The following is a 25,690-nucleotide window of genomic DNA, read 5'->3' as shown; positions in this document are numbered from 1 at the left end:
GAAATGTACTTAGTGTCCAGGAGGGGGCAGTGTTGTAGTTTTACTGTGAAGGGTAGTTATAAGTTGTAATGAATACATATGAATGTGTGTGTATCTATACAGTAATATTATGATGAAATCAATCTACGTTTCCCCTTGTGTTACCTCTAACCACTGACGAGTGGAACAAATGTGTTATCTGAGGATAATGTGCTATTGCGTGTGTTCAATCAGTCCTTGGTATATGCTGCAGATTGACTGACAGGTGTAGTAAATAATGGAGTTGACAAAATTATCTCACTAACTGCAATTAATGATGAATCCCGTTAACATTCTTTTCCTTGGAGCTTATCAGAGTTGAGATGATTGAGGCCCTAAAAAACTAGGCTGAGATCATGTAACGGACCTATTTTAATCTTTTAATGTTGATTAACTTTAGTCAGCTTTAAGAATACACCGTGTATTTGATAATGGAAACTGAATTTGGGAAAAGCGGTATAATCTCATCTGATCTTTTCGAAGTGAATGTATTATCTGCATTTACAGGTTCACATAGTGTCAATCATTCGCGTAAGCCAATCATGACCGCCCATCACTGTTTATTTACATGAAGTGGGCGGGGCATCGGGTCCTCTCCTCTGATGTGGCGCTCTCATTGGCTCAGTTCTGTAGCGTCTCGGGTGTTGATTAGTCAGAGTTCAGGAAGTTCAAGGAGGCGGGGCTTAATGAAAGCAGTGTACCGTTGCATGTTATTTGACAGTCGGTGACGTTTGACGGGAGACCATCAGCTCAGGTAAACGCCTCTTTAAACATCCTACCCTTCATTTTTGTATGTAATATTTTCACTGTAATAGGTTGTAGCTCATGTGTGTGTGGTTCGATGAGAGTATCCGCCGTGGCGCTTGTGACTAAACCAGTTTTGAAAACTGCAGCTCCGGTTCGTGGACCTCGGTCAGATTTTCCCGGCGGAGGTCAAACAGAAACACTCGAAATGATTAGACACCATTTCCTTGTCGGCGTTTGGTTTACCCTTGAATTGTTTTTCTTTTCATATACGTGATGTGACCACAGTGAATCGTCATCGCTCGCCTCGACAGCTAGCTAACATCACCAGTTAGCCAGCAGCAGAGACTGCGTTATGGATGTGATAGTCAGTCAGGAACCGTCTGCCCTGGTTGTGGGAAAACCTTTCATGTTAAACCATCCAAAGTTTGATTGTAACATCACTGAAAACGCTTAATGTTACCCCTGCATGTAAGTTAGTCTTGTCATGGCTCTTAACTCTTCATATAAGTCAATCATGTGTCCGTTAGTTTACCTCTGCATCCGAAACGATCCCCACTGACGTGGATTCGCTCAAATTTGTATTTAGATTTGTGTGTCCGTGTGTTTACAACACAGCCAAACAATCTTCCAGAGTCGCGAGAGGTCAGTAAGCTAACACTTCTGGCTGCAAAACATGCAGAACTATTTTGGCCTGAGGGAAACATGAGCTAACGTTACCTCGGTCTTGGTTGTAGTGCTCAAGACTGGTCTTCTGCGCATGCGTGAGAGGAAATTACTTATCTCACAGGCAGGTGGCGGTAGTCTGTATTCGTCATTGAAAAAGCCAAACTGGAATACCCTTTTATATATACATATAAATTGCAGTGCTTGTTTATCTTTTCGGTCAGTCATTACTCAATTGTTTAAATTGACATATCTACTGTCTCCAGCTACTGGTTTCTTAGTCCACTCTTACTTAACTGGTACAAGCTTTCATCGCCCTCTGGTCTAATTGGTGCTAGGCTTATTGTTCTGGACACCTCCCCTCTTTTATAAATGCCGGAGCTGTAGCTTCCCCGACGTTCTCTCTCCATCACATACAGTGCAGTGTGAGAGATTGGGAGGCTTAACTAACTGAGCACCTGCAATGGGAATTTTCTACTCCGTTGACCACGCCCTCTTCACTGTCCCACACTCTCCCCTCCTTTACTCAGCTCTCAGCCCTCTTCTTAACATTTTTAAATATCAGGCATTGGGCGGAGTTAGCTTCAGAAGAGAGGGATTAGTTACACTTTAAATTAGGAAGGTGTGGAAGAGAAAGGACCAAATAAAGATAAAAGGATAAAGGTTAAAAGCACAAAAGGATTACATTGGATGCTCGCTGAAGGTTAACATCTACTACTAATTTAACTAACCTGGTTGTGAGGGTGATCTGGCTCTGACAAATGTCACCCCACTTGGTGGCAGTGATGGGAAAGACCAGTTTTAAAGGATACCACTGAATCTTTGAGGGTGTCTTGTAAGTAGGTTGTTTACTGTCATCTGTATAACAGAGCCCACCTAATATTGTATATAGTTTATTCAGCCAATGGGTCACACATGTTTCATGGCCTGATAAAACCATAGACTTGTTATTGTGACTCCCATGATCTAGAATGTGCATATTGTTAGGTGAAAATAGTGGTTGTGTTAGTTATTAGTCAGACCAGGTCTGCACTTGGACAGTGGAGTCAACACTGGCTCCATTGTTCTTAGCGAACAATGGCAGTAGGCCTGCACCGAGGGAGGCACTGCTAGGAGGCTGGAGGCTGACTACTGTCATGTCGAGGGAATAACAGGCCTGTGCTTTCTTAAAAGCGGAGCCAATCCCAGCTGACATAGGGTGAGAGGTGGATATTCTCATTTGCTGTATTACAGTTGAAACTGTGTGTTCCTTAGGTCATGAAACATGACACTCCATTCTCAGCCATTCACTGATTGAATTTCCTCTGTACAGCAGTTCAGCCAACCCTTTCCGAGTCACTATCACTAATATTATACACTGACTGGGAAACACATCAGACCAAAGATGCAGTTGATGCCAGTGCTGTGCTGTTAATCGGATAAAAACAGGACATTAGAGGTATCATTGGCAACGACCAAACTAATTAGATGACTCACAACAGCAAAATAAGTAAAATAAAATTATCTGTTTCCAGGGTCTGATAGTAACTGATTTGCTGTTTCTTATCGTTGTAGACTGACTGCTCTGGACAGAGAGCCTCAATAATCAAAATGTTATAAATAAATATAAACTATTGTCACTATTGATATACTGTATATTCAGATGTGCTTTCAAGGACATGGAAAAAAGAAGCCTTTTTGTAGTCTACCTGATGTTTCTTTCAGTTATCTAATGGCTATCAAGTTTTTTTTCTATTCAGCCAGAAAATGTCTTGGGGTTATTAGTAAAATTCTTCATGCCCTGTGTTGTTGCCTACTTTGCATGCCCCCAGCAAACATAGAATGAGTTGTTAGCCAGCTTGTTTTCCCTCCAGCCTCACTCTGCCAGAGTTGTTAATGTAGGAGGGGAGGGTAATGCAAATGGAGGACCTCAGCATGCTGGGCTTTATTTGACTGTTGGTGGTGAATGAAGCTTGATATCCCAGCTACATCTCTGGATGAATAACTGATTCAATGAAAACATTTATTGACCAGAATCACAGGATTCTGGTTATACGGGGCTTCACCCCATGAATGTACATTGTTCCATGTAAGGGGCAACATTGCTAGGTAGGCTGTTGCACTATGTAGTGGTTTTGTTTAGAGAAGTGGTTAAAGAGAAGGAAATAAATTGCACAAAAATATTTTGAAAAAGCGCACAGTTGTTAAGCTGCCAAGTTCCCGACAGTGTTGATGCACTTACCTATCTTACAAGGTTAACAATTATTTATCGTTGTATCATTACCAATCCTTTGTTCTTAAGATACATCCCAGAGAATTGTATTCACATTCATTCTTTATGTTTTGAGTTATTTTCTCAGAGAGGCTGGTTGTATGTTTGGGTTGTCTCCACAGCTTGTAGTTATGTGCGAAAAACACAAAACAAATGAACACATAATGGAATAAAGATGAACAGACATGCTGTATGCCCATTACCCACTGTTGTTACTTAAACATTCTGTGTCATTTTAAATCCACTGCAGCAGTGGCATCAAATGATTGGTACAGTATGAGGATGACCCCACTGCAGGATGGATGAAAGAAGGGGATGGGGTTACCATCTGTATGGATATGTTTTTATTTGTTATACAGAGAGCAGAGAGCTGTGTGTGTGTGTGTGTGTGTGTGTGTGTGTGTGTGTGTGAGGCAGGGGCAAAGGTCTGGACCAGTTCATTCAACTTGCTTTTAAAACCAAAACTCAAGCAAACTCTTGGCCAGGTGTTGGCAGTGGCCCCCACAAACTGTGCTGATTCCTGAGGTGTGAGTGAATGTAGTGTCTTTTTGCAGATCTAGATGAAAATTCAGGAATGTCCATCGTGTATGTGCACGAGAGAAGAGAGACATGTTTTCACCTGTTAGAGGTTTTTTCCACATCATGTCATAGTAGGAAATATACATGTTATAATGAGACATTAACAATCACTCTGCACTGTTTAAGGATTTGTCATGATAACAGTGTGATGGAGCCAGCAGAATAAAACAATGCCCCTGAAAGTGAAGGAGCTCATTTTTGACAGCTATACATTTTTTTATGATTGTGTGTTTTCCTGCTGTGGAAGGTCAAAATATCTTTGTACAGAGTTTTCACATGGGTCTTTGTTTTTTTTTTAGTGGCTGTTGATGGACCCTCCTTATGAAGAAGCAGGGTTACAATGGGACAGAACACCTCGAAACAAGAGGTCCAAGGAGACACAGCCGAGGTTGGTTTGTTCACTGTATACATTTGTATCACGATAAAACACAAAACCTTTGTGTAAATGTAGATATACAAGTTTACTATTATGTGTTGGTAAGCGGATTAATGGTTTAGGTAACAGCACATAACCAGAAGTTTCATAGTGCCAATACAGACGATGCAGACCTGCTCAGGCTTTGACGGGGGAGCCATTCACCCTGTTGTAAGTTGATGTACCATCACTATAATTTGAAGACATTATTTGAAGTTTGACATACATTGTGTTGCATGACGCTTAGATGCCCAACTGTTCTATGACATTTCGATGCCTTTCAATGCTTTGTTTGGCCTGACACTTTCACCTGACTATACTATGACACTTTGATGCCTGACTATATTATGATACTTGACGGCATAGCTATTATAGTGATTTATAATAGCACAAGAAACTGGTGTCCAAAGGCCTGTAGTGTCAGACTTTGAGATGGGCTCAAATCTTCACACTTTTCAATTTGTTTATAAACTGTGTTGTGCCCCACTTGAAGCCTCAGTCTAACGTGTGTCTCTGTTTGTACAAGCTGCCTCCCCTCACCATCTGTCAGCCCTATTGTCAATCTCCCCAGTGTCCATCTTGGCTTTTTACTGCTTAACAACCCCCAGCTCCTCACCTACTAATCAATAACCTCCGATAACAAACATGCAATCCCATTGGCTGTTCTGCCATGTGACTAAAACCTTTTAATACTATGCAATACTATGTATGAGCAAAATACACAAGCTTATCTTGGCCACAAGATTTCACACTCCCTTCACTGACTCATGCGGCAGATTAAAGAAGTGCTCGGCTCTTTATCATTAGGTTGTGTTTTGGAAGTCAATGCAACAGACCATTTCCTTCCAGATCTTGAATATAGACATTATTTTCTTCCTCTTATTTCTTTGTCTTTCTTGGATGCATATTTCTGACCCACTTTACCAGTGTCATCAAGATTCTGGTGATTACTATCTCAATCACTAGAATCTCAATCCCCAGGATAAGTTGGGAGTTACAAGAGCTCTTTAGTTTGTGGCCAGCTCTCTGGTGGCCATTCTTTAAATCCACCCAAGGATCAAACACTTTTATTTAATTTCAGTCAACGGTGCTCTCACCAGGGCACATGGAATCCTGAGACTTAGTCAGGGGCAAAGCTGGGAAGCTCTGCATGGTGTACTCTTTCTAACAGGCTTTTTTCACAGCAGACATTTTGACATGTTGCAGCAGGAAAAGTACACGTGTTACTGATAACATGAACAATGGCTCTGCTCTGTTCAGATAAATCTGTTACGGTGTGACAAAGATCCATTATGCACCCTGAAACTGAGGCAGCTAAATAGAACTTGATTATCATTCATTTGATTATTTACACCTTTGTGTTTCTGATTGTGACCTGTCAAAATGTCAGCCACAGCAAATGTCTGTCGAGTGCAAAGTGGAAGTAAAGGCAGGGAAACATCATTGGATGAGTAATTTAAGAGCATAAGTTTGAAGAAGGCCAGATAAGATCTTTATTCTCTTCTTCTTTTGTGGGCACTGATAGCCAGACACTCCTGCCCTTAAGTAATGCCCTTATTCCCACATTCCTTTACATTTCACTGGAAATAAAGTCCTTGGCTTACACATCATTTCAGTTTTACTGTACAAGGTAGCAGTCTGTGGGTAATTATTTGTGCTATTACCTTTTGGTTGCCGAAATTGTGAAATATTTTTTGCCCAAAGATATCATGTACCTGTGTTTTTCTCTCACATTAGGACGGGCTTGATAACATCAAGACGTTTGTGGAGGAGGAACTACAGACGAGCATGGTGAGTGTGAGCTTTCATTGAGACAATGTGTAATTGCTTTAATTTTGCTGCTGTTTGGTCATGCTGAAATCAGCAGAGAATGTTATTACATCATACAAGTTTAAGTAACAACGTAATAATATTAACTTTTGTTCACTAGCCCTAAGACATAAGTACAAAAAGCAGGTTTTTAAACATGAAAATTGACAATTTGATCCTTTTTTGATCCTCTTTTGTTCTTATTTCAGATGTTGGGGGTATTGATTGGCGCAGGCATTGTCATAGTTGTCATTGCCATCCTCATATTCTTCATCTGGAGGAGGATCAAGCTACGGAGTCAGTTAACATTGAGATGCTTTTCTCAATTGTCAAAAAATACGATAGTTATGAAAAATAAGATCTCACAAATCTGTCATATGTTATGTTGCACAGATCTAGAGGCCCAGGAGGCGCCCAAATACCGCTTCCGCAAGAGGGACAAAGTCTTGTTCTACGGGCGGAAGATTATGCGTCAAGTGAGTGTGTTAACACCTTATTGTTTTATGACCTGGCTCTGACTCAGAGTGAGTCATATGTCATATCTACCTTTCTATAATAACAATTACAACATTGGAATAATATTTAATCCAATATGTTTCGCAACAGGTCTCCCAGTCTACCTCTTCCCTGGTGGGTACTTCCTCTTCCTCGAGGCCACGCCTCAAGAAGAAGCAGAAGATGCTCAACATTGCCAAAAAGTACATCAAAATCCCCACTCTCATCAAAACTCCTTCAGTGGCATGACTAACTAGTGGTTAGCACAATATTCCATGTGTCTATCTAATCTCACTGTCTCTCATGTGTGTAGTATCCTGCGCTTCAAGAAGGAGGTGCCCACTCTTCAGGCTAAGGAGCCCCCTCCCTCAGTGCTGGAAGCAGACCTCACAGAATTTGATGTGGCCAACTCACACCTCCCCTCTGAGGTGCTCTACATGCTCAAAAATGTCCGGTAGGTTTATTCTCTATCGGATGTTTGTTTGATTAAAGGGGCGAGGACGCCAGATCAGTGTTTGTTGTGACAAACCACGTATGTGCACATGAGCAGGTGTTGGTTTACCTCTGAACTATCTCACGTCTCTTTTGTCCTTCACTGCAGTGTGCTGGGTCACTTTGAGAAGCCCCTCTTCCTGGAGCTGTGTAAGCACATGGTGTTTGTGCGGTTCCAACAAGGGGAGTATGTGTTCAGGCCAGGCCAGCCTGACAGCAGCATCTATGTCGTGCAGGATGGAAAACTTGAATTGTGCCTTACTCAAACGGTACGCAAGCATGTGTGTGCAGGCGTGCACTTTTTGGTTTAATATTAATAATATTAATAAGTCTCACTTGTACATCTCAGTATTATTTTTAGTTTAGGATTGATCTATATCTCTAAATCTAAAAGTCGAGTAAAGTTCTAAAAAACCCAGATCAGTTGCCTGATATGTTAACTGCCTCTTATTTCTGTTTTCTAGGATGGCAAAGAGAGTGTGGTGAAGGAGGTTTTCCCAGGTGACAGCGTCCACAGCCTCCTCAGCATCCTGGATGTCATCACAGTAGGTCATACTCTCTTCATGATACTCACACCGAGGACGCTGCATCACATCTGGTTCCCCACTCTCTCCCACGCATGCCTTGTTCCTCACGTCATCCACGTACACGACTCACCAAACCTTCACCAGTTCATCAGTGGAATACTCTTTGAACTTATGTTGTATTATTATAAATTGCTGAGGCTATGGAGTTTCATGAGGGTAAAATAATGAATATTTCTTTTGTCCAGGAAGAAAGAAATGCAAATGTAGATCCCATAAAAGGAACATTGCTATATGAACACTATTCAAATATGTATCCTCCTGGGCAGTTTTTAAATTATATTGATGTTTTCAAATGTGGCTAAGATTTGCATAATACATAAATACGGTGTGTATATATATATATACATACATATATATACATATGTATATACAGTATAAGATATATGTTTTCTGCCAAAAGACATCAGGATATGATTTTGTCGCCAAGACCTAACATCTTACAAGGACTATAATTCTCCCTGTGACATTGGTACAACAGCAGACAAAGTCACCTTTTCCATACGTCTCTTGTTTTCTTTTGTGAAAACAAAGTTTGAAAATTTTATTTTTATATTATAGAACATAATAAAAATCTTAAAAGAAGCATCATTAGTCCCTAATTGTGCTTGAGGAAATGTATTAATAATTTGTATGACATTAGTATAAAACAAATCTGTGACATGTTTGTGTTCAGGGCCATCAGAGGCCTTACAAAACGGTGTCGGCACGGGCAGCAGAGGTTTCCACTGTTCTCCGATTACCTGTCGAGGCCTTCCTTTCTATATTTGAGAAGTACCCTGAGAGCCTTGTGCGCGTAGTACAGGTGAGTTTTATAATTAACTGTAGCTTTACAGATGAAAGATTGTGCTATAACACATGGGCGTATAACCCTTAGCTGGTTTATTATACGTAGTGTGGCAGTTTGAATGTGATATGTGAACTGACTCTCCCTGTGCTGTATCTTTTCAGATTATCATGGTTCGTCTCCAAAGAGTAACTGTTCTAGCCCTGCACAACTATCTGGGACTCACCAATGAGCTCTTCAGCCATGTGAGCTCATGACACACACACGCACGCACACAAACACAAACATCTGTGGGTAATGGGATTTGGCATTTTTCAGGACCTGTGAATCATTAGTCCAGTACCCATACTGTTTTGATTATGAATTGAGGCACTAAATGTTGTGTTTGTAACTCCACTCACCCACACGCACACAAACTAAACTTTTTGCCCCACACACATCTCATTGTTATTAGTTCTAAACTTCAGTTCAGTACTCCCTGTGTTTAGGGGTGGTTCACATACATTATTTTCTGTGGAGCCGTGCGTCACATGACCAGACCGATGCGGTTACATTGAGCAATCGAAAATTCTTGCTTTAACAATTCGCTAATTGCGTTGTTTCACACTGCGATTTTGATTTGAAAACGATTCATTGTTCGGCCCTCACCACTCACACTTGTTTAATAGGAAATGCAGCCCTCACGGTTGCTGCCTCAGGCACCTCATCCGTCTCGCACCAGTCCCATCCGCCATGGCAAGCGCTTTGGCAGCCTGACAGTCCCCGAGGAACATCGAGACGCTGCTGTTAAGGGTGAAACTACAGGTCAGGGGAAAATAACCAGATTCTAAAGAAATTATAGGTTATTGTTTCTAAATGATGAAATGCTACCTCCAAGCTCGTAGTGATCTTGACTGTACAGTTTCCGAGTGTGAGGTCTGTGCTTGGCTGCTTGCTGAAAGCAATGTGTTTGGTATTTTTGCAGGAGGAGAACAGGGGAAGGATGGAGCAGCAGTGCCAACTCTTAGCAGGACTATCTCTATGCCAGTGGACATTGCTGGTAAAGGAACTTCTCTCCTGTTTTCATTGACAACATTGTCTTACTGCTCTACACTTTTACCAATTATCTGTCTCTTATTTTAACAAAGTGGAAAAAACCCAGCACTTCTAATGTCATATCTACAGCACAGAAGCTACGATCTATTCCCTCGTTGAGGGAGGTGTTTCTTCTAAAAACAGCTGAATGTTGTCTGCAGGTATACAGAAAGGTGTGAGGTCTGACTTTGACATGGCCTATGAAAGAGGACGGATCTCTCTCTCTGCAGAGGATGGCAACACTCCTCCCACCTTTACTCGGGTCAGTACGCTGCAAATGAGATGTTATTGATTCCTTGACATAGATTTAATAATAATCGCACCAGCAGTAATTTGAGAAGATTTCAAGTTAAGTAAGTCAAGTAAAAACAAAGCAATCTATTGTAAATATGAAAACAAATAGATGGAATTAAGCACACTTTCAGTGCTATAATTCTATTATCTTGATAATATTACCAAGATTTGTGAGATATTTGAGATTGAAAGCAAAGGTATTGTAGTAAAATTGCAATTTTTTTTGAATGTATATTATTTCAGTCTGTGTCCCAGGAGCAGAAGGAGAGGAAGGTGACAGTAGATGAAGTTCCTTCAGGGATCTACTTGTATCCAGAAGAAGAGTCAGGAGTGGACAACATTTTTACACCGTTATCCAGTCGGTCCAGCTCCACTGCTGCTCTGTTTGAGGAAGCTCAGAAAGAAGTCCTCAAACTCATGAGGATTGAGGTTTGTCCTCAGATATTGGGACTATTAAAGCGCAAGTGTATTTTTATTTTAACCGTAGCTTTTTGTTTATATGAGCCTATGGAGAGTTCAATCCAGAGAAATTAAAATTGAAAAGTATTCCCAATGAACCATCTTTTTTGTGTTTACCTCAGAAAGCAAATTGTTAATTAAAATTCTTAATAACATGTTTGCTCCCTGTCACCATGGTACACCATGGTAGATGCACTAGATACTATACTCTATTTACTTTAGAGCCAAAATGTAGCAGTGAACTTATTAAGCATTGCAACATGCAATATTTCAACACATTGAAGTTTGAGGAACCAGCTCAGATTATTGTTGAAATGTATGTCACATCTAGAGGTGAACAAAAGTAAATGAGGACATTTCCTTTATTTTGATCCTGCACCTTGTGTGTAACCTGTATTTGTGATCTCTCTCTCTCTCTCTTTTCTTCAATCCAGGATCCATCTTTATTAAATGGAAGAGTGACTCTGCACCATGCGAAAGCTGGAACTGTCTTAGCGAGACAGGGAGACCAGGTAGTTCACACACAAGACCCCTAGAATTCCTTTCAGCTACAGAAATTTCAGAAGCAGTGAATTTGAGAGAGAAAAAGGGATTTGAAGATTCCAAACTACCCAGAAAACGTTATGCAATGTTAGACACTAATCAGCCACTTCATTAGTTACACAGAACACCTAATAAGGTTGTTGAGCATTCAGATTGTTGGCCTTCTGTGTGACTTGGTTGGAAATTATTGCTTTTGACTTCCTACATTTCAGACCAGTCTGGCCATTGTCCCCTGATCTCTGGCATCCAAAATAGCATTTTTAATATGAGAACTGCAGCTCACTGGATATTTTTTTTTTTTAGAACTTACATGGTTGTGTATCAACCAGTTCATCAACCAATATTCACAACAGCCCGTCTGGCACCAACCATGCAATAATGCTTAAATCACTTTCCTTCCACATTCTGATTCTCAGTTTGAACTTCAGCTGTTTTAATTAGTTAAGGAAAATGTACATAATCAGCCCACAGATAACATGCACTGAACTTTATACCTTATATCTTTTTTTTTCTTCTTTTTTTTTTAATTCCTGGGTTACCAATATGTGATTTATTAAACAGAAACAGAAATAAAGATTAGTTTTAGCAAATAATAAATAATTTCTGCAACCCAGATATGATTTGTTTAGGTTTTTTCTTTGTTAAATGCACTCTTTAAAAGTTGATTTCATGTCAAACGTTAAAAAAAGAGAATCTGAAGTTCAGGTGCACTTTTCTGTTTTTTGCCTTTTTGTGGCAGTCATGTACAGCAGTAATTTAGTGTTGTGTTAAATTCAGTAATGGTTTTCCTAAATGCTAAAGTAAATGGTTTCTTTGTTTTCTCCCCTCCCCTTTTCTGTCCGTCCATAAGGATGTGAGTCTGCACTTCGTTCTGTCTGGCTGTCTGCACGTCTACCAGCGGATGATCAGCAAACAGGAGGATGTCTGCTTGTTTGTGACCCACGCGGGGGAGATGGTGGGTCAACTCGCTGTGCTCACTGGAGAACCACTCATTTTCACCATCAAGGCCCTTCGAGACTGTACTTACCTCAAAATCTCCAAGTCGGATTTCTATGAGTGAGACAATCACCTTGTTTTTATGCAGACATACGACCACATTTTTTCTATTTTTTACACATTCATCCACTGTTTGAAGTATACATCTCACCCTTTCTGAACAGAATCTACTTGTGGACAATGTGATTTCTTTGTAACCAGTATTTCTTAAGTCCTGTGTCTTTTGCTGTGTGTTGCCACCTGCAGGATTATGAGGGAGCAGCCCAGTGTGGTGCTGAGTGCAGCCCACACAATGGCCGTTCGCATGTCTCCTTTTGTCAGGCAAATGGACTTTGCCATTGACTGGATGGCTGTGGAGGCAGGCAGAGCCCTCTATCGGTAGGCCTACTTCATTTCAGATTTTTTTTTTGGAAACCCACAATAATTAGCTTCTTTATACATACTTTATTTTGCTGCATCACAATATTTACAGTATATAATAATATTTACAGTATATAATATAACTGCTGATGTGATCTGTCAGTATGTTTCCATCCATGCATAGTTAAGTGGAAGCTCAACTGCAATGTTAAGCTAGACTCCTGCATTGTCGCTGTTTACAAGCACTAGTGGGGAATTGATATATTGAATAAAGTGTGTCCACCTCCACTCTCCTAGCTCTTTAATATTAGACGTTTTTTTTGGTTTAGCATGCAGCTACAACTGAATATATGCATGCAGTAGTGGCTCAACTCCTAATCGGGTTATATGGGTGTGCTTTTCCAGCTTTGAGACATTTGATTTATTACAATTTCAATGTTTACATGCATTTTAAGAGTCTGGTTTTAGTCTCATTGTTTTTCAGTATCAGGTAAACATGCATTACCCTAACCCTAACCCCGTTTTGCTCTCCTTACATCTCCAGACAAGATGACAAGTCAGACTGCACCTATATTGTTCTGAATGGGCGTCTGCGTTCAGTCATCCGCAAAGCAAATGGCAAGAAAGAACTTGTTGGGGAATATGGCAGAGGAGACCTCATTGGAGTGGTGAGAACAAGGCTGTTTTCCTTTTAGTGCTCTTGTCTTTTGTGTGTCTGTTTATGCGTGGGGGGGGAAAAAAACAACCAAATTAAAAATTGGCTTTATTTTCACAACTTCACGAGAAACCATGTCATGTTGTTTTTCCTTTGATGCAATATGAGGGACACTTTGATTAACGGTTAAACATGTTAGTGTATTTTATATCCCAATAAACTTAGTAAAATCATGCATAGTTCTTATTTTAGTGATTTAAGTGACTTTTCCTTCCTTATTCTCAAGGTGGAGGCCTTGACCAAACAGCCAAGAGCCACCACTGTCCATGCCGTGAGAGACACAGAGCTGGTCAAGCTGCCAGAGGGAACACTAAACAATATCAAAAGACGATATCCTCAAGTAAGTGAATGAATTGGTGAGACCTTCTTTGTCTAATTGGCGGGTTTGTGTACAGAATAGATTACATTTTTTCTTGTTGTCTTTGTGTAGGTTGTGACACGGTTGATCCACTTATTAGGGCAAGAGATTCTGAGGAACCTGCAACAGGGTCGTGGGCCATTTTCAGGTGAGCTGGGATTAAAATGCTCTATTATGGATTTTCATCAGTCACATTTGACATCAGTGTAGATGTAAAAACAAGAGGGCGGTGCAACACTGTGAGCAGAGTTTGTGTGAAACATTATCGGATGGGGAACATCGAGTTAATGACTCAAATACTCAAATACTGTGGACTGAAGGCATATAGCCTCACACGATCCATACTGTTTACCCTTTTTTTCATGAAAACCTGTGTAAATTGATTTTTCACTGTGGCAGTGTTGGTGGTAAGTTTTGATTCAAATACTAGTTCTATACTATACTATACTCGGAACTAAACTTTTTTATGCCAGATTTTCTCAATTAATTATTTACAAACAAGTAAAATGTAAAATATGAGATTAACAAAGCATAAAAAGATAAAAGTAAATCAAAACAAAACCAGACAGATCAGGCTCAGTCATTTAGTAAGAAAAAGAAAACAATAAAGAAGGAAGAGGAATTCTAATAAAGAAAGAGTCAAATCTCAGTTTAATTATGGGCCATTTGTGTGGAGTTTGCATGCCCTCCCTGAGTGTTTCCATGGGTTTTCTCAGTCTCACAGTCCAAAGACTATGCAGACTAGCGTTACATGTTGAAAATGAAAACGTAACTTTTTTTTTCAATTGACCAATATGGTAAACTAATGTCAGATACCTCAAATTACATTTTCAGTATTGAATATAATGTGTACTGTGTATCACACACTGTGTCTCTGTATTTTAGGCTCAGCCTTGAGTCTGCCCAGTATGACAGCAGGTACAGATGTAACCAATCCAGCCAGCAACCTCTCTACTGTGGCTGTGCTACCTGTAGGCGAGGTGCCCATCAGTGCATTCAACCTAGAGCTCAGCCATGCCCTCCGTGCCATTGGTAGGCCAGCATTTATTTAATATTGTCTATTCACATCCTCATATTAACATAAATTAAAAAATAGTGTTCATACACTGCTTTTTTTGGACATTTGCAGGCCCCACTCTGCTTTTAACCAGTGACATCATAAGAGAACGTTTGGGGGCTTCTGCTTTGGACAGGTCAGTGTAACAGTAAGAGAGTCCTGATCGAGTCATTTTCACAAAGTTCATTCATTCATTGTTAGTTATTGTATGTGCATGTTTTGTTGAATTAAAATGCTCCTCAACGTCTTGTGTCTGATGTCCTTCAGTATCCACGAGTACCGTCTGTCCGGCTGGCTGGCCCAGCAGGAGGACATCAATCGAATTGTCCTCTACCAGACTGACAACAGCATGACCCCATGGACTCAGCGCTGTATTCGCCAGGCTGACTGCATCCTCATCGTTGGCCTGGGAGACCAGGAACCTACCCTGGGAGAGGTATGTGTTTGTGTTGTGTGAATACCAGAGTAACAATTCACCTTTATGATACCAGCAAAACACAACGACAGTCTTCTTCTTTACTTCCTATTCCATATTATCCACTAGTTGGAGCAGATGCTGGAGAACACAGCTGTGCGAGCTCTGAAGCAGCTAATCCTTCTGCACAGAGAGGATGGACCCAGCCCCTCCAGGACGGTCGAGTGGCTTAACATGCGTAGCTGGTGCTCTGGCCATCTTCACCTCAAGTGTCCTCGCAGGGTTTTCTCCAGGCGTAGCCCCAGCAAACTGGTACAATTTTTTTTTTTTAAATGAACTTATACCACCTACAATGTACAGTATTGCCATCTCTGTATTTGTATGTGTGTTTTCTGTCTTTGTTCAGAGGGATGTATATGAAAAAGTGTTTGAGAAAACAGCAGACAGACACAGTGATTTCTCTCGGCTGGCCCGGGTCCTGACTGGAAACAGCATCGCCCTGGTGCTGGGAGGAGGTGGAGCGAGGTGAGAGCAGTTTACCCTAATTTGCTTGTCTGACGTGTCGAGAAACACTTTTTAATCAGAGCTAATTAAATAAGCATAGTATTAGCAATGCAACCAGCAGTATTATGATCCTAATGTCTCAGTAGCTCTTAAACCCCCATCATTTTACCATCTGGAGGGATGGATTTCAGATATTAGTAGCTTACAGGTTACTCTTCTGTACACCATCTGAAATAAATGGCTTGTGTACCTGCGTGGGTATTTAATTTGTTTGTTTGTCCTTGTGCAGAGGCTGCTCTCATGTGGGTGTGATCAAAGCAATGGAGGAAGCAGGGATTCCTATTGACATCGTGGGTGGGACCTCAATTGGCTCCTTCATTGGTGCACTGTACGCTGAGGAGAGGAGTGCTGTCAGAACAAAACAGAGAGCTAGAGAGTGGGCCAAGGTACAATACACATCTGTGGCCAGTCATTTACCAGATTACTGTTCTAACTCCTAAAATGAAAATATGAAATGATATGGCAAATTCCTCTTGTTTTTGTCCTTTATTAGGCAATGAACTCTGTTTTTAAAACAGTCCTGGACCTGACCTATCCCATCACTTCCATGTTCTCTGGCTCTGCCTTCAACACCAGCATCTACAAGGTGTTTCAGGACAAGCAAGCTGAGGTAAGAGACCGACTTTATTCACCACTACAGTTACTTACGTCTGCCTGAATGAATCAAGTAAACAAAGGTTTATGACACTGAAAAAGAAACATCTGTGTCCCCAGGATCTGTGGCTGCCATATTTTAACGTCACTACAGACATCACAGCCTCAGCCATGCGTGTTCATCAGGATGGTGAGTGACAGCTGGGCCGACTGCTCCACGACAATACTATAGCACATTGATTACCTTAAATTGTCTCAGGACAGTACATTTGCATGTTACATTCATTTTATATAACTTTTCAGTACAGTAACTTTACTGAGATAATTTGATGTTTATCACACATACAGTACAAAGCAAAGGGCATAAGTGTTTGTGCAAGTCCTTCTCAATATTTAATACAACTCAATCCAATAATATTGCACTGACTGACGGAGAACTAATATGTGAAATTGGCATCATCATCAGAATGTGTTGTAAAGCATTCAAACAGTGAGTAATGCTTGCGTCAGACATAAAGTGGTAGTGAGTTAATCATTCATTGGAGGTGTTATTTCTTGTTTTATATGTGAGAAGTGTATAAATATTGTATTAGCAGGCACTTGGCAGTACAAAACAATTTAATCTGCCTGTACATCAAGCTAAGATTCATGGTTTACGGTTAAACTGAACCTAATATGCTTTGAAGCTCCTGCTGCTGCTATATAGAGCACACAGTTTGCACCACTGGGATCCCCTCTACACCTGGCATTAAAATGACACCGGTGTTCGTTTGATAGTGACCGCACCTCTGAGTTACACTGGACGTTTACAAGTTCAAGGTCCACAAAGAAGATATATGCTTCAATAGGTATAAGCCTAGAGCATGAGGCTAGAAACTGCAGCCATTCTCCAGACATTACAGGAGACAGAGTTACAAGCACCAGAAAAGGATTATTTTACCTTCACAAATGTGTCAGTTGATGCTACAGATGCTGCAGCCTAGAGCTGAGAGGGAAATGTCATGAGGAGAAATATTAAGACTTTTACAGGGGAAAAAAGCAACAATTCCAACCAATAATAATAATAATAATAATAATAATGATGATAAGAAATGGTACAAAAAATTTAAAATAATGTAGATTTAACAATAGCTTTAGTGCAAGACTATTGATGCAGTATACATAAAAACCAATGCATGGGAGCATGTGTCTGTAATTGCTGGTCTGTTTTGACTTGTTTTTGAAAAATGCACCATCACTAACATTGGCTGATGTAGATCTGAGTCATCAGAGGTGAACGTCCCTCAAATCCAGTGCTTGATTTTAAATGTCATTTGATTAAGTATCGTGACATATGTAGTGAAAAGATACCATCATGTTTATATTTATTGTAGACATAGCTAGCTAGTTTCATCATAATATTTTTGAATCTTTGTAATGTAGTTGTTGTTTACTGGATTTGAAAGGTTTATAGATTACGAGTCTCGACGTAAAACACTGAATGACTGTTCTTGCATCCTGGCATGTGTGTGAACTAACTGCTGAAGCAAAGCCTTTCTCTCTGTCTCATCGGTGCCATCAACCACTTTTTTACTTTGAGTTACTTTGAATTTCTTTCTTTCTTTCTTTCTTTCTTTCTTTCTTTCTTTCTTTCTTTCTCTCTCTCTCTCGCTCTCCCTAATACCTACAGTAGTCATCCTTTTGCTGCTTTTCCCTTTCTAAACTGATGAAGTTTTTTTTCTTGTACTGCCTCATAGATATTAGGCTTTCTTGTTCACAGAGGACACATCAAGAAAATAATAATAAGAATAATTATCATTTAAATAATAGTCTGCTTAGTCACTGACTCTCCTCCCTAGTCCATGTCAACATGTAGGATCCAGAACACTCTGCCCTGTCCTCTCTTGCTGTCCTTGCTTTTTAATTACATCCCATGTTGCTTCCGTCACTCCTTCACCTCCATTCTGTGCTTTTGAATGTTTTTTTTTCTGGTGTGCTTTTGTCAGATATCACTGGATGCCATTGGAAATGACAACATTGTTATTTTTGTGTCTTCTTCTCATTGTACAGTTTGTACAACTTAGCTGAAGGCTGTACAGTATGGCTGTATCGCTCTATCCTCTCTCTCTCTCTCTCTCCCTCTCTCCCTCCTTATCCACCAGCTTGCTTGTTGATTCAATCATCTAACTGGTGTGCTAATATATTTTTTAATATCATAAATTGACTTATCAAATGAATCTTGCATCACTTTATTCATTTCTACACATCTTTTGTGATTTAATCAAAATACAAATTGGCTTCATACTAGAATTTACTGCATTTGGTTAGAAAACTTGAGACTTGAGGAATCTAGTAAGTCATTTTGTTGATTTCACATTCTTCTCCCTGTCTATCATGCTCAGCTACATGCACCCGTCACTCTCCTCCTTTTTTTGCGGGTCTCCCTCCCTCTCTCTCTCTCTCTCCCTCTCTTTATTATGTCTCTTTCTCGTGTTTCTCTCTCCATCTGTGATGTGGAGTCCAGCCTGCATTTGATTTGTTCCTCCCTCTCCATCTCCATTTCCCGACAGGTTGCGTCTGGCGCTATGTTAGAGCCAGCGCCTCCTACACCCCCTATTTACCTCCCCTGTGCGACCCCAAGGATGGCCACTTGCTTGTGGATGGTTGTTATGTTAACAATGTCCCAGGTCAGAATTTAAAAAAAAAACACCCACCGGAAACCCTTCCCATCCCTAAGTTGGCAGTCAACGTCGTGGCTGCCCTCCCCCTCTTTCTTGTCGTCTCTCCCCCATGTCCTCACTTGTAACTAACCCCACCCTGATCAGGTGGACAATGGGAGCCCATGGTTTGGAAGGCAATACTAATTCCAGTATATACAGTGTCTCTGAGCTGATCCAGAGACACCGTATACCTCACATTTGACTGCAAAATTACCAATATGATCATTCTCTCTCTGCCACTGGCTTTGTTACTCACACAAAACACATTTTGGCCGAGTTACTGCCACATTGGTATTATGACTGCTGACGTTTGTTCACGCATGTCTGGACACCTCACAGAGAAGGTGCTTTAACTTTTTCAATGCCCTTTTTTATCTTTAAAGCTCATAAAAATGCTAATGTCTTCATGCCCCACTCTACTTGTTTATGTGTGATATAGGAAGAGGCAGTTACTATATGCACAAAGTGAAGCTTAGCTAATGGATTTTGTTGGATTTTCAGTGTGAGATCAGGTGAAAGCAGCACTTACGGTGTGTTTGGGAGATAGCGATAGGGCTGCACCATGTCAGCCTTGCATCTGTCACTTGTCGCTGTTACAATTGTCATAATCATTGTGCGCTCGGGTGGACGCCTCTCCTCTGGACTGTGTAACAGCTTGTGTCCCATGAGGATGTCTCGTGAAGTTGTGTCATTTCAGTCATCTATGTTTACCTTCATGGACATGTTCAGTCTCTGCTACACAGCTCCTGTCCCTCCTCCTGGCTTTGCTTGCTTTTATGTGCAAACCAGATGCAGTCAGCGGTCATCAATACACTGTGTGTATTGATGGTGTACATAGCATGTTATGTTTTTTATTTATTTGGGAAGATGTGTTCTGGATTCCACTGTTGCCATTTTAGCTCCCTCCCAAAAAAAATGAATAAAAGGCCTGCAGTTAAAAAAATGTAGAGTAAAGAAGTGGAAAGCTGTAGGTGGCATAAATTATCATTTACATACACTCCAAGCACAGTTGCACCTCATGCTTTCCTCTGGTGCCCCTTATCCTTCCAACCCATGCAGCACCCAGCCTGCTCCTGCCCCCTGCTGGTGCTTAGCTTCACTGCAGGACTGAGCAGGCTGGACGCTTCCACGCCATGTTCATGGTAATTTATCTCCAAACTTTGTCACAACACCTGCTGCTGCCCCCCACCACCGAAGCGCTCTATTTGTGATATTTATTTTCAACTTCAACAACACATACAGTGTCTGTGAAACTACAGAGACTTCAGAGAATCAATATGATTGACGACTTCAAAGCGCTGTTGTTGGGACGTAGTTTGGAGGTTCAAACAGCCTTGATGCTCTGTGATGGTGGCCATTTTACTCATTTACCTTCTGCACAAATCACACAGGGTGTCTGTGCGAGGTACTGAGGTTTGTGGTGATGTACAACAGAGTGTGAAGGTGAGCAGAGCCACAGTCCTAGACTTTGCAGGGGTTGGGACTGTGGTCTGTCAACACTAACTTGAAACATTATTGAGCTGTTATCCCCCTTCCTCCTTCCTCCTTCCCTCCGTGGTGTACCAGGCACTCTGTGGCGCTATGTGCGGGCGAGCATGACCCTCTCTGGGTACCTGCCGCCACTCTGTGACCCCAAAGATGGCAACTTGCTAATGGACGGTGGCTACATCAACAACCTGCCAGGCAAGTAGAGGTGGTACTTCACCCCTCCCCCATCAGTATAGTGTACAAATTCTTAATATCCACCCAGCTCCTGTCCCCCAGAGGAGAGGGGAAGGTGGAGTGGATGATTGTAAGGAAGGGTTTTAATCGATCGAGATAGCAGTGTGGGTAGGCTGGGTGAGTATGCGATCCTAATGTTGGTGGGGGGGGCAGACCTGTGTTTCTGAGTTTTTCCCATCTGCATATTGAGCTAAATAAACCTATGATTTAATCAGGTGAAACAAATCAACCAAAATTTAAAAAAAAAATAACATTGATGACACTATTTTTGCAAGATGGGGAAAAGTCTGCTTTCTGAGAAAAGACTATGTATTAATAGGGTTTAGGGAAAACAGTATTTGTCTGTCAAACAGCCTGGTGTCGGATAGTTGCACAATCACTGGTTTCCTCCACAATTATGACTTTGAGCCAAATAAATAGTTAAATCAAATCTGAATTTATTCAAATTTAGTACACCAGTCTGTTTTTGAGACAAAATATTAGTTCCCCTTGTTCTGAATTGAAGACTTATGTAGATCTGGGTGACGATAGTGTACTTCGAATCAACAAAGTGTGGTCATATGTTGATTGTTTATAAACAAGTTGAATTTTCAAAAACCTTAAGGAATGTCAAGGAATATTTACCATATTTTGATCTACAGTTTATTTGTTAGTATCTATCCATAATAATATTGTGATTGTGATTTCAGCCGTATCACCCAGACCTACATTTCTCTTAATTATGCTGAAGTTAAAGTGTGAAATCTGTATTATACCTCCATTGTAACCATAGGACACATGAGTGGAGTCTGTAGAAAGAGGAGAGGGTAACTATCTTTGTCTGAAGACCATTAAGTATATCTTAATTACCTGAACGTCTAAAATGTATTTGCTGCAGACCAAATATACACACCTGTCATGTTTTGGCAACGTGATGAAACAGAAATAGTTTTTGGGCTTTCATGACGGTGTTCAGACAAAGCTCCCCTGAATCTGACTGTGTGTGGTAGTTTTGATGGAGAGTGAACTTTGTACGGATGAAACAAAGCCATACTTCACAAAGCTGTTGGCTGAGCCATTGTAATTCAGAGTCTGGTTGTGGAAGACGTGTCTCGTTGCTTCCTGAGCTCAAAGATTGCTCCAGCTAGAAGAGACTTGATAATTCATCATCCTTCATTTCTCAAGGTTGTTTCTGCTCAATCAGCTGGATCAGTACTTTGGCTCTGTGGGGGGCGTCGTTCTGTTTCTGTCTATGAATAGACGCACCACAAAAATTCTTAAGTCTCTTAACAAGTCTGGAAAAATATTCTGATATCAGGTCCTTGTCACTAGTTTGCCATTAATGCCCCGGATTTGATGTTTTTGTGGTGAAGTTCTGTTTGAATATTGTTATTCCTTTAGAGACGGTTTAAAGAAACTGAGCTCACCCTGAAACAAAGAACACGTTTCTCACCATCTCTCCTGCGGAATTTCTTTTGGTGGTGTTTGTACGTTGTGTGTGTGTGTATGTGTGTGTGGATACATTACGCGTCCAACAGCGGACATTGCAAGGAACATGGGTGCCAGAACCGTCATTGCCATCGATGTCGGAAGCCAAGATGAGACTGACCTCTGTAATTATGGCGACTGCTTGTCGGGCTGGTGGTTGCTGTGGAAACGGATCAATCCATGGGCAGAGAAAGTAAAGGTACGTTATAAGCTCTGAACACAGAGCATGAGTAACGACTGATGACTCAGCAGTTCAGAATAATAACTGCTTCTTTCTGAAGCGTACGTGTTAGTGATGATCCTTCTGCTGCAGAGTTTGCAGATTGAGCAGTATGTGATGATTTCTGGTGTGGTGTAGCCCAGGCCAAAGAAATGATTCCCGACACATCCACCTCTGCAGGTACCAGACATGGCGGAGATCCAGTCTCGGCTGGCATACGTGTCCTGTGTGCGGCAGTTAGAGGTGGTGAAGAAGAGCGCCTACTGCGAGTACATCAGACCGCCCATAGACCGCTTCAAGACCATGGACTTTGGCAAGTTTGATGAGATCTACGTGAGTTGCTTCTTAAATATGAACGTAACATTTACTTATGAGTCTGTGCCAGTCATTAATGAATCTACAAATTGGAGATGTGTGTGTTGAGCCATGTTTTTAAAACGAATGAACTATTTCTGCTCAACTCCTCATACGATGTCAGGATGTGGGCTTCCAGCACGGCAAGTTGGTGTTCACTGGCTGGGCCCGAGGAGACATCATCATGAACATGCTGAAGGACCACCGTTCAGCCGATTACAATGACAGCAAGAGAACGGATGTGAGAAGAGCACGGACGCTTGTATCATAACTTGTGTTTGATGATGTCATTATGTCAATGTTCACATCACTTTTGCCGCCTCGCAGTCCTGCACCTGCTCGGGAGCCGACTTCACTGACCTCGCAGAGATTGTATCCAGGATAGATCCAGTCCAAAGCTATGTCGCTGCAGAAGGTGATTATCATTTTATCATTCAAATCTTTCATCTCTTCTGATGCCCTTGTCCTATTATACATGCACTAGCAGGAAATGGATTAAATGAATAAAGTGTGTCCATCGCTGGGCTCACACTGGGTGTGAGACACTGTTGCCTCACAGTAAGAGGGTCACTGGTTCGAAACCTGGTTGGGTTCCTCTGCGGGGTCTTCTGTTTCCTCCCACAGTCTTGCCGAGGTTATTTCGACGTTCTAAATTCACCGTAGGTGTTAATATGAGAGTGAGTGGCTGTTCTTCTCTGCATGAATTTCCAAAAATGAAATTCTTAAGCAGACGGAGCATTAAATAGATCCCAGTCTGAACTTCACTTCAGTCGTCTTATTCTTTATGTGCACTGGCTTCTTCTATTATTTGCGGCTTTAAGCCGACTAAATGTATACATGGTAACGCATGGTTGGTCTGACTCAGCAAACATAAGGTTTATTATCATTTTATTTGTTTACATGTATTTTAAAAGTCTGGTTTTAGTCGGACGAACACAATGACTAGTGTCTTACAAACATACTGCGGGTACAAAGTCATCAGCCATAGCTGCACACATTATGTTAAAAGTTCTCACACTAGATGTTCAGCTCCCCGTCAAGATCCTGTCGGACGTGATATGGTGATGGAAAAGGAGCCATCGCTTTTCAGCTGTTGTGCTTTATTGTAAAGTAAACTTTCATCTCTGTAATCTCTAAATCTTTCCGTTCTGCAGAGGAGTCAGACTGTCTGACAGAGTACGAGGAAGACGGGATGGACACGGTGAGAGAGGAGGAGGAAGAGGAGGAGGAGGAGGAGGCAGAGGACACGGAGGACCACTCTCCTGGAGAGTGGGGGCAGAATGGAATCTTCCAGACTGTAAGCAAATCTAGTCTTAAATCCCTGCATTTTGAAACAAAGCTTTATTGTGTAATATCTGCCTGATGGCCAACTTCCTATTAAAGAGACAGAGTACAGAGGAGTATTTCAAAGTATATTCTTAGGATCACTTTCAAAAGTAAACCTTTTGTAGAATGTATTCATCAGCAGCTCTGCAGTCGTCACACACTGACCGTTCATCTCACCAGCCTGTTGCACTTTATCACCGATGACTGACAGTGTATCATTACCACCAACATTGAAGTGACTCAGTCACACAATACTTCCCAGAGCACCATGTGTATATTTATTAAAGGTTCATCTGCTGAGAATTCTCCTCTTCTTTGAGTAACACTGTGACTACAGTCGTGGTTGAAAGTGGCGACACTTGTGTTTTTCCCCCTCTGCAGGACGAAGAGAAACCTTTGAGGCAACGCCGGAAACTCACCAGTGACACCTCTGAAGTCTCCGACTGCTGACACAGGGCCACTGACAACAGGCGGGAGTTTCAGCAAGAACACGGGACAAATCATGGCTCCATAAATAGTACGGGCTTGAGACGTTGCCCCCTGTGACGTCTGATACTCTGAAATACTACTATTACGCTCCTCCTGGAGGGATTCGTCGAGAGGCATCACATCGGTGTCACGCTGACTACAGCGCCATGTCTCACCTGCGGCTCTTTCTGTGTGCGCGCGTCTCTCTGTGCTAACGGCTTTGTTGCACTCCGTCTCTTAACGTTGAAGACGTCTAACCTAGTCCGTTCATTTTTTTTGTGTTGCTTGTTTGAATGAGTGTGCGTCGGACTGAGATGTGAGATTGTAGCAGGACACTGAAAACAACAAGTTAGTTAGGTAAGTTTAGCATGGAGATTAGTTCAGTGTTGGGGTTTGTTAATTTAGAACCGTTAGCAAGTCGGTGTTCACTGCTTTGGTCCAAGGAGAAAGTCATGATGACAAAGAACTGATGTGAGAAGAATACGAACACTTAAAATGGTCACAATCAAAGTCATCACTTTTTTTTTTCGCACGTGTCCAGGAGTGGACTTCTCTGACCTCAGGATAGATTATTGAGACGGATGTGTTCATCAATGCTGCGGAAAGATTCGGAACGTTGTCTACCAGTGAGCCATCAAACGCTCCAGTAACTCGATTTAAAATCCATGCACAGCACAGTAGGGTGAACCCGGTTAAACTGCACGGCACATGAGACGAGATGAGAGGGAGTGGATGAGACGTGTGCGCTTCATGTGTTTGTGTTTTAACTCTTTGTTTGAAACGATAAAAAAGACGATGCCTTTTTTTATTTAACCGGCGATCATTCGGCTGAAGTTACACACGGAAAACAGTGCGTGACCCCTTTCTGCTTGCACACAGTTCTCACTTACAGTACTTCAGAGCTTCTGCGTATAACTCAACAATTATTACAACAACAACAAAAACAAATCACAGACTGTTTGTTATTTTAGTGGATGCACAGAAAACTTCTACTGGACTGAAATCACACCTCATGTAATTATGAATAATTAAAAGGGACCTAATGTAAAAAGTGTAACAAGCCCCAGTTATAATATAATATAAACAGTGTTGATATTCTTGTATGTATATGAGGTGGTTTTTTTTAAATTTATTTAATGTTAACTACTGGCTTTTAATAGATAGT

General features: G+C 41.3%; 1 protein-coding gene across 3 annotated transcripts; it reads left to right on the top strand.

The window, feature by feature from the left end:
• Positions 1-690: 690 nt before the first annotated feature.
• Positions 691-25,690, top strand: pnpla6 (patatin-like phospholipase domain containing 6). Of its 3 annotated transcripts, none has more exons than XM_044027675.1 (36): positions 691-772; positions 4,558-4,646; positions 6,411-6,464; positions 6,692-6,779; positions 6,876-6,958; positions 7,089-7,180; positions 7,291-7,431; positions 7,579-7,738; positions 7,934-8,014; positions 8,730-8,858; positions 9,005-9,085; positions 9,509-9,644; positions 9,805-9,879; positions 10,076-10,176; positions 10,452-10,637; positions 11,102-11,179; positions 12,061-12,266; positions 12,453-12,584; positions 13,111-13,234; positions 13,508-13,621; positions 13,712-13,787; positions 14,525-14,671; positions 14,769-14,832; positions 14,964-15,132; positions 15,241-15,423; positions 15,518-15,636; positions 15,905-16,061; positions 16,169-16,285; positions 16,390-16,459; positions 20,535-20,651; positions 22,208-22,356; positions 22,558-22,710; positions 22,856-22,972; positions 23,059-23,146; positions 23,886-24,028; positions 24,439-25,690. In XM_044027675.1, the coding sequence occupies exons 2-36, from the start codon at positions 4,599-4,601 to the stop codon at positions 24,505-24,507; spliced, it is 4,047 nt and encodes a 1,348-aa protein (XP_043883610.1). In that variant the 5' UTR covers positions 691-772; positions 4,558-4,598; the 3' UTR covers positions 24,508-25,690. The 3 variants fall into 3 exon arrangements, with proteins under 3 accessions (XP_043883610.1, XP_043883611.1, XP_043883612.1); XM_044027676.1 differs by lacking the exon at positions 20,535-20,651 and adding an exon at positions 18,819-18,935; XM_044027677.1 differs by lacking the exon at positions 20,535-20,651.

The sequence above is a fragment of the Solea senegalensis genome, linkage group LG6 (genome assembly GCF_019176455.1).
Source record: "Solea senegalensis isolate Sse05_10M linkage group LG6, IFAPA_SoseM_1, whole genome shotgun sequence".
Taxonomy (NCBI): Eukaryota; Metazoa; Chordata; class Actinopteri; order Pleuronectiformes; family Soleidae; genus Solea; species Solea senegalensis.
This window is presented reverse-complemented; position numbering and strand designations above follow the sequence as displayed.

Bases quoted from the DNA above. Each gene is read 5' to 3' on its own strand.
- pnpla6 (XM_044027675.1), top strand. From the start codon at position 4,599: ATGGGACAGAACACCTCGAAACAAGAGGTCCAAGGAGACACAGCCGAG. The intron at 6,959-7,088 runs GTGAGTGTGTTA...GTTTCGCAACAG, and splicing joins GGCGGAAGATTATGCGTCAA to GTCTCCCAGTCTACCTCTTC. The intron at 11,180-12,060 runs GTAGTTCACACA...TCCGTCCATAAG, and splicing joins TAGCGAGACAGGGAGACCAG to GATGTGAGTCTGCACTTCGT.